Source organism: Mandrillus leucophaeus, unplaced genomic scaffold, assembly GCF_000951045.1.
Source record: "Mandrillus leucophaeus isolate KB7577 unplaced genomic scaffold, Mleu.le_1.0 Scaffold520, whole genome shotgun sequence".
In the NCBI taxonomy this organism is placed as follows: Eukaryota; Metazoa; Chordata; class Mammalia; order Primates; family Cercopithecidae; genus Mandrillus; species Mandrillus leucophaeus.
In genome coordinates, this window is record NW_012105587.1 from 615,462 (window position 1) to 624,713 (window position 9,252).

Below are 9,252 nucleotides of genomic sequence, written 5' to 3' on the forward strand. Positions count from 1 at the left end.
GCCTCGGCCTCCCAACGTGCTGGGATTACAGGCTTGAGCCACCGTGCCCAGCTGTTCAGCCTAGTTCTGCAAATTTGTGCCAGTCTACTTGATGGCAGAAACCATATCATAAAACTGGTAATCCCTCACAGGACCTAGTTCAGTTTTTTGCTTTTAAAAAGTAAACATTTAAGGTTGGGCGCAGTGGTTTACCCCTGTAATCCCAGCACTTTGGAAGTCTGAAGTGGGTGGATCACCAGAGGTCAGAAGTTTCAGACCAGCCTGACCAACATGGTGAAACCCCACTTCTACTAAAAATACAGAAATTAGCTGACCATGGTGGCGTGCGCCTGTACTCCCAGCTACTCAGGAGGCTGAGACAAGAGAATTGCTTGAACCCAGGAGGCCAAGGTTTCAGTGAGCCGAGATTGTGCCACTGCACTCCAGTCTGGGCGACAGAGTAAGACTCTGTCTCAAAATAAATAAATAAATAAAAATAAATAAAAATTGGCCAGGCACGGTGGTTCATGCCTGTAATCCCAGCAATTTGGGAGGCTGAGATGGGTGAATCCTGAGGTCAGGAGTTCCAGACCAGCCTGGCCAACATGGTGAAACCCTGTCTCTACTAAAAATACAAAAATTAACCAGATGTGGTGGTGCATACCTGTAGTCCCAGCTACTCGGGAGGCTCAGGCAGGAGAATTGCTTGAACCTGGGAGGTGGAGGTTGTGGTAAGCTGACATTGCGCCACTGCACTCCAGCCTGGGCAATAAGAGTGAAACTCCATCTCAAAATAAATAAATATTAAAAGTTTTTTTAAAAAGTAAGCATTTAATAGGTATGTATTAACATGTTTGATCTCTTCATTTCAAAGAAGTGTGGAGCCTGGACAACATAGTGGACTTTGTCTCTACTAAAAATAAAAAAAAAAGAATTAGCTAGATGTGGTGGCATGTACCTGTAGTCCCAGCTACTCAGGGAGTTGAGGTGGGAGGATCTTGTGAGCACTGGAGGTTGAGGCTTCAGTGAGCCATGATTGCACCACTGCACTCCAGCCTGGGTGACAGAGATTAATTTCTCTCCATTGTTATTGTTGTTGTTTTGAGTTGGTGCATTTGTCATTGTTGCCCTTCCAGGGATAGCTCTGAAATCTTTAATTTATAGATGGGTTTTGACTGTGAGCAAGTAGACTTGGAGGCCTGACAGTTTCCTGCCAGTAATTCTTGTTTCTGAAGGCATGTCATTGCCGAGTCCTTACACATCCACCCTGCTTTCCAGCAACTGTGGGGATTTTCTTTTTCTAAATTAGGTTGGTTACTTCACCTCCTGATACTCGATAAGCAATTGACCTCTGATTTCATTTAAATTTGTGAATCTCTGTACAGTGAAATTCTAGGAGAGAAGAGGTGGGTACAGTTAACTGTCCAACGTAAAGAAAGATAAGGCAATCTCCTGCCCCTAAATTCTCAGGACAAGTTTATTAGTGAAATTGTGACATACCCTAAAAGAGCAAGAATTACTCATAAAGTATTTTTCTATTTGTTTCAGAGCTTGAGATTTCTTGTCACAGATTCTCAGAGAGTAAAATTACTTTTTAGAAACACATTTCTCTATGAACAGTGAAGAAATGTTAATTGGGAGATGATCCTATCAAAAACCATCGTGGAACATGGCTGTAACTCATACTTATTACATTTGTTATAGCCAAAATTAAAATTTAGTAGTCTCTCAAGAATTCTAGAAATGATGAGGTGGAAGACGTGGTAGGTCCCCCTCAGAAGTGAAAAATTATCCCATCGTTGTCTTTTCTCTGGAAATTACTTCTTTATGGCATTGTAGGTTTCTCTAGGAGTGATTTGGAAGAGTTTCTAAAAATTAGGGTACCACATTGTATTTCCGGTGTGATTCCAGCTGTTTTTCATCATTCATATATTCCGAAACCTGACCTAAGAAAGACACCAGAGCATTTACGCTGCTTGCTTGGGGGTAATGAGACAAAGACTGGAGGAGAGTGTTTTCTTTTCTCTTTGGTTTTTCTGAATTTTCCAAATTTCCTCTGGGTGCTTGTGTGCTTTTTACCTTCTGGATGGTTGGGGGAAAGGCTGAGCACTCCTCATAGATGAAGCATTGTGAGTTTTTCACAGCAAGTTTCATGACTACCAGTTGATGGAGGCTGGGGTCATTCTGATAGGTCAGGGATCTTCCCCTGGGGTCCATGGAGTCTGAGGGTCTTCTCGTAGAGAATTCTGAAGCTCACTTCCTGGTGATTGTAAACATGAAGTTGTGTGTGTGTGTTTATCTTGAGAGATGTCACACAAGGGATTCAGCACCACGACTCCGATGCCATTCAAGTTTCTCTGGATTTCTCTGTCACATTCTATCTCTCTGCTGTCTCCATGGTTTTCATCTTTCATTGATATCCAGTTCAGAACTGGATAACTCATCCTGCTCTTTAGTAGGAAACCTGGTATCATTTGGAAACTCCCTTTAAAGCAGACAAAAAACACAGTCACTTGGTTTATAAATGAGGCCAAACTGGAAATGGGAACCCAAACTCATAGGGTTGGCTCGAGATTAGGACAGCACTGTCAGTTTTTTCCTCTCTAACAACTTTACATAAAAAGGAAAGATGCCTTTTATTTCTTTGAAGTTTTTTTTATTTCTTCTCCATTCTCCCTTGGCAAGGGTAATACCAGACATGCAAAAGAAGGTCTGGCATCCGGAGGGAGACAGTCCTATGAATGTGGTTGTGTCATCTTGGCTGTATGTATATATGTATGTATGTATGTATGTGTTTATTTATTTATTTATTTGAGACAGAGTCTTGCTCTGTCACCCAGGCTGGAGTGCAATGGCGCAGATCTCGGCTTACTGCAAACTCCGCCTCCCAGGTCCAAGCGATCCTCCTGCCTCAGCCTCCCGAGTAGCTGGGATTACAGGCACCCACCACCATGCCGGCTAATTTTTTTGTATTTTTAGTAGAGACGGGGTTTCACCATGTTGGCCGAGCTGGTCTCAAACTCCTGACCTTGTGATCCACCTGCTTCAGCCTCCCAAAGTGCTAGGATTACAGGCGTGAACCAACGCACCTGGCCTATTTTTATTTGTTTTTTTAGACAGAGTCTTGCTCTATGGCTCAGGCTGGAGTGCAGTGGTGTAATCTCAGCTCACTGCAAACTCTGCCTCCTGGGTTCAAGTGATTCTCCTGCCTCAGCCTCCCAAGTAGCTAGGATTACAGGCACGCTACACGATGCCTGGCTAATTTTTGTATTTTTAGTAGAGACAGGGTTTCGCCATGTTGGCCAGGCTGGTCTCAAACTCCTGACCTCAAGTGATCTGCCTGTGTCGGCTTCCCAAAGTGTTGGGATTACAGACATGAGCCACCACACCCAGCCAGTTTGTTGTTGTTGTTGTTCTTTTTTTCTAATGCTGAAAGTTATCGTAAATACTGAAAAATAGTCAGCTGTAAATGGAAGAAAGTTTACTAGAATTAGTGCCAGTTTTGGCCCCTAAATAACAGCAACTCTATAAATATAGCATAAGTAATGACTAAAGATGGAAGTCGTTTATGAGAAAAAAGTCAAAAGATCACAGTGGTACAACTAAGAAAATGAATCAGCAGTATGTTATTTCTGTTAATTAAAAAACGACTTTAATACCGGGATCTACAATTAAGACTAGGTTATATCATGTTGGAATAGTGGAGAAATCATCTAATCATGTTCAACATTGATAGAATCAGTTAGAATACAAGGATGTCTTGTATTCGGGACCCCATAAGGCAGAAATCTGCACACGAGCAGTATCCACGTCCTCTGGGCCTTCGTTTCCCCAGACCTTGCACCTCCATTTTTCCCCGGCCATGTATTGCCCAGAATGAGCTTCCGCTCACTTCGTTCACACTTAGCTGTGTTCTCGTTAAAGCTTGTTCCCATCTGTTGAGTTGCTGTTTATCACATTTCAGCCTCTGGCATCAGAGACTTCCTTTATGAAAAGTCAGAAAGTTCAAAAAAACCTGGAAACAGAATCTGACATCCACGTGAATCTCCTTGAGGCTTTGAAAATATTTGTGATGCTAGAAATGGGCTGTCTTAGAAAGTTCAGTTCATTATTTGCACTTTTCCTATACTTTCCTGTTTTTTCCAAGCTTCAAAATAATCTGATAGACTGTGTTTGAGATGTATAGTTTCAAATATTATGATTTGATCTTGTTTTCCTGAAATTACAACCTTTATTAAATGTAGAAAACATTAAATTTTCTATATTTTAAACTATAATATTATGATATCGTGGAGCCAATTAATTTTATAAGGACTATGTTTCTTTTACAATAACATTTAGTAAGAAAATTGTATGCAAATTCTATTTCTGTGTGGATTTATTTTGTAATTTATAAGAATAGACATCTCACAAAATGAGGTGTCCTTGTGGCTTCATACATTCAACAGGTATGTGTGGGGAGGTTTTTACATTTACAACAGGTATGTGTAGGGAGGTTTTTACATTTACAACAGGTATGTGTGGGGAGGTTTTTCCACAGGCATTGTAGACTCTGGAGCGATAGCAGTCATCAAGAGAGATAAAGTCCCCATCCTCTTAGAGCACACATTCTTGTATGGAAGATAGAAAATAAGAAAAATACTTATGTAATATAATCTTAGGTACTGGTAAATGCAATGAAGAAAACTAGAGCAGTGCGTGAAAGGAATTAGTTGACTGCATTATTAAAAATAGGCGGCCGGGCGCGGTGGCTCATGCCTGTAATCCCAGCACTTTGGGAGGCCGAGGCAGGTAGATCACGAGTTCAGGAGTTCCAGACCAGCCTGGCCAACATGTTGAAACCACGTTTCTTAATACAAAAAAAAATTAGCTGGGTGTGGTGGCATGTGCCTATAGTCCCAGCTACTCAGGAGGCTGAGGCAGGAGAATTGCTTGAACCCAGGAGGCAGAGATTGCAGTGAGCTGAGATCGCACCACTGCACTCCAACCTGGGCGACAGAGCAAGACTCCACCTCAAAAAAAAAAAAAAAAAAAAAGGCAGTATTTCATTGTCCAGGAAGGAGCAAAATAAACAAACAAAGAAAAAAGAATAGATACTATCTATTGATCTCTTATTTGGTACCAAGCACTATTGTAAATGCTACACATAGTGACTCATTTTATGCTCCAACAATGTTAGGAGATAAGCATCTTCATAAGAATCTTAGTATGGTCTTATTTACAAGTTAATTAGGAAGCTAAGATAGAGAAAGTTCAGGAACTTGCCCAGTTGGCAGAGCCAGGCAGGACTCACACCCATGCTGTGTGTCTTCAAGGCTCCATTTTTTATTTTAAAATGTCCAGATCATGGAACAGTCAAATGAACAGTGTTATGAACATACACATACCCTTCTCCAAGGTTCACCATTTGTTAATACAGTATTTTGCTACATTTGCTTCCTCTCTTGTATCCCTTGAAAGTAAGTTGTAGCATTTCCATGAAGTTGCAGTTCATCCTTAAATATGTATATGTACCTCCTAAGAACAAGAATGTTCAACTATATAACAAAATACAGTTATTTACCTCACTGAAGAAATTGAAGAGTAATGTAATACCATTGTCTAATATATTTTCAATTTCCCCAGTTGTCACTCTTGGTCACTGTGTTCCACTGCCTCCGTTGTCTTTTTCTCAGTGCTGATACTTAACCATAACTTGAATGTATGATAACACTACAGAGGGCCTTCACATTCATATCATTTTTTTAAATTGAGACAGAGTCTCGCTCTGTCGCCCAGGCTGGAGTGCAGTGGCGCGATCTTGGCTCACTGCAACCTCCACCTCCCAGGTTCAAGCGATTCTCCTGCCTCAGCCTCCTAATGGGATTACAAGTGCCCACCACCATGCCCAGCTAAATTTTTTTGTATTATTAATTGATATGGGGTTTCACCATGTTGGCCAGGCTGGTCTCAAACTCCTAACCTCAGGTGATCTGCCTGCCCCAGCCTCCCAAAGTGCTGGGGTTACAGGCATGAGCCACGGCACTCAGCCACACATTCATATCGTTCTCATAACCATCCCTGATTCAATCATGATGGCAAAGACTCAGAGGACACTGTTTTCTGGGAAATGTGTTCATTGTTCTTCACCTCACAACCCTGTTCTTCATCAAGTCAATGTGGATAACCTCAAGGAAAGTCAAAACCCTGAAAAATGATGGGATGGCACCTTAATCAAGGGCAAGTGTGAGATTATTTCTTCAAAGTCTGGCTGCCAGTCTTAGGAAAGACCTTTTTGCACTTACCAGTATTATCAAAATCAACTCAGAAGGAAAAGCTAATAAAAACTTCGCCAACATCTACTTTTGATCAGTTCCATCACATGGGGTATAGGTCTCTGAATATGTTTCATAAAAAGACTACTCAGTAAGTCCTCTTCCTTGTAATGGAGAGGGCTTGATTAAGCTGACATATTCCATCCTATAATTTTCAGGGCAACATTTTGCACCACGAGCCAAATCTTACACTTCGGATTTTGTTTAATTTCCAACTTTTCTTGGTAATGCCAAATATCAATACCATATTTAATCTTAACTCAAAATTCCTGTTTCTTGGAGTTGGACTTCCATCATGAGTACAACTCAAGATCACATTCATAGAAGTGTGCTTCCATATTTAAGGTACATGACAGTGTTGCCCGTTTACTCTTGGCTTTTTGTTTTTGGGCATTGTAGTTCCGTACACCTGCTTATTGGCCACCACTCATCTATCTGCTTGCTGATCTCTTAATTGGAGGTGTATTGACTCTTTGTTCCTCTATAGCTCTCAAATGTCACCTGAGTTTGGCTCTTGTTCTATAAAATTTCTCCAAAACACATCAGTGAACTGAACCACCACCCAATGTAGTATCAGATCATCTTATAGCTATAATTTTATAACGATACATTAATATCAACATCATCTATCCCCATGTCTGGGGCAAGATGTTATTGTGTGCTGTTTTTCGTGAGTTTTCATTCACTGCAAAACATTTATTAGACTGAAGAAAATGCACTGACCTGGTTTGGCAATCGGGGCTTAAACTTGGGAAAGGACCAGCCCAAGAATAAGCTCCTGATTTCCTAACAAATGAGGCACAGTTTTCCATTGTTTGCATTTGTATTTTTTTAACTTTTCCAGTTGATTAAAAAAACCTTCCAAAATGGTAAAGTGCCTATAAGATGATATCTTTGGAGGACCATACTTCCAGCAGTAATTTTCTTTTTACATTTTCCCTCGAGTTATACTCACTCCTCTCCAAGATATACTTTGGGAAACTTGACTCAACCAGAAAGATCCTTTTACCTTTTCTTCAGACTCTACATTGGGAGCATGAGCTTCATTTTTTGAGAAACTTCCCTCCTTCCCTGGAAGAGGGGTTCTTGGCGGCTGTCATGTTGGTTTTTGGTCAGGGAGTTCAGGTGCTGGGGGACACTGATATGATTTTTTTTTCCACCAACTCTATCAAGGTCTAATTTACATAGCAGAAAATACTCCCCGTAGAAGTGATTCAGTGATTTTGGTAAATTTATAGAGTTGGGCAGTCATTGCAGGTATCCAGTTTTAAAATGTCTCTGTTACCCAAAGAAATTTCCTTGTGTCCATTTACAGTTAATCCTCCAGCCCTTGGCAACCATCACTCTTTTTGTCTCTAAATTTCTGTAATCTTTTAACTAAGAGTTAAGAAGGGATTTTTTTTATCTTTCTGTATTTTACCTACAGAATCATTTTATTGATCATGCTAGGTTTTTCTTAATGAAACTGGCCCAGGCAGTGTTAACACATGGCCCTGCATGAACAGACTGTGCTCGCTGATGGTGATAAAGGAGCGTCTTGGGTTCCATTGTTTGTTCTCTTAAGTCAGAATATTTCAGTTTTGTGTTGACTCTACCATCTTTCTCATTGAACATTAACTAAAGGTAACTCTCAGCCTCATGTGCATGTCCACTTAAGTTATATCTTTCAAGAGAAGGGACCTGAAGGTTCTAATGTCTATGAGGCTTGGCTACTTCCATAGCAGCTTGAATGATAGCAGTCATTCTTCTTTGTACATCTACAGGTACAACTTAAAGAAACCATTGAAGATCTTCCTGGTAAAATGGATACTGAATTAGCAGAATCAGGATCCAATTTTAGTGTCGGACAAAGACAACTGGTATGCCTTGCCAGGGCAATTCTCAGGAAAAATCAGATATTGATTATTGATGAAGCGACGGCAAATGTGGATCCAAGGTATAAAGCTGAAGTCCATGTAACCTTGAGCCTACATCTTAAGTGTGTAAATGGGAAACACGGAATGATTCTGAGAAATGTTTCTAAGCACACTGTTTGCCCCAGAGATCACATTTTAACATGGATAACATTCATTCTGAAAAAACAGAAGAAGAAACCCAAACGTGTTTTCCAGTGTCAGTGATGTTATTCAGTATTCCAGGAGAGCTAGATTCCTAAAATCCACTCCCAATAATCAGTTTTAAGCAATTTGGGGGGAAGATATTTTTCATTGTTTTATGAAAATTAGTAAATTACTATATAGATTTTTTATAGAATAAGATTGTCCTAGAACATTTTAACATGCTTTTTAAAACATTGAATATATGTGATCTTTTTTTAAAAAAAAAACTCTATTGTGTAGGAGAGCTTTTTAAGTCTTAAGTCTACTTTTCCCATCTTTACGGAATTAAACTTAACTTCTTTGATTGCAGAACTGATGAGTTAATACAAAAGAAAATCCGGGAGAAATTTGCCCACTGCACCGTGCTAACCATTGCACACAGATTGAACACCATTATTGACAGCGACAGGATAATGGTGAGTCCTTCACCTGCAGAATTCCAGTTGCTTCCAATTATGTTCACTTTTTCAGTTTGTTCCTTCCTTGTAAAACTTGATAGAAACCCCTAGTAAGTTAATTTTCTGTTAATTTTGGCTCTCATTCCCAACAGTAATTCATATGCTTAACTACACCATCAGTGCCACTAACAATATATCCAATGTATCTCTCTGCATATACTCATATGCAAAAATCATATGTTAAAAGTTTACCATGAAAATATTCCAAATCTAAGATTCAGCTTGTGATGCTAACTGTCGTACTACAGAGTAGTATCAAATAGAAGATCACAGTCATCGTCACTGTCACAGTTGTTTCAGCATGCTTGATCCCCTTAATGACAGACTTAGGTTTTTATATACTGCAAGGGGCTCGTTGGGTAAGGTTGCAGAACTTCTCAGCTGTTGGGACGTTCACAAGAT

At 40.1% G+C, this 9,252-nt stretch overlaps 1 protein-coding gene across 1 annotated transcript in view; it reads left to right on the forward strand.

Moving 5' to 3' along the window:
• ABCC4 (ATP-binding cassette, sub-family C (CFTR/MRP), member 4) overlaps window positions 1-9,252 on the forward strand; it is a 321,328-nt gene that overhangs the window by 279,762 nt on the left and 32,314 nt on the right. Inside the window, exons 28-29 of the mRNA XM_011996653.1 lie at window positions 8,057-8,229; window positions 8,703-8,808. Of these exons, the coding sequence (XP_011852043.1) occupies window positions 8,057-8,229; window positions 8,703-8,808 (279 nt within the window). The remainder of the gene's footprint in view (window positions 1-8,056; window positions 8,230-8,702; window positions 8,809-9,252) is intronic.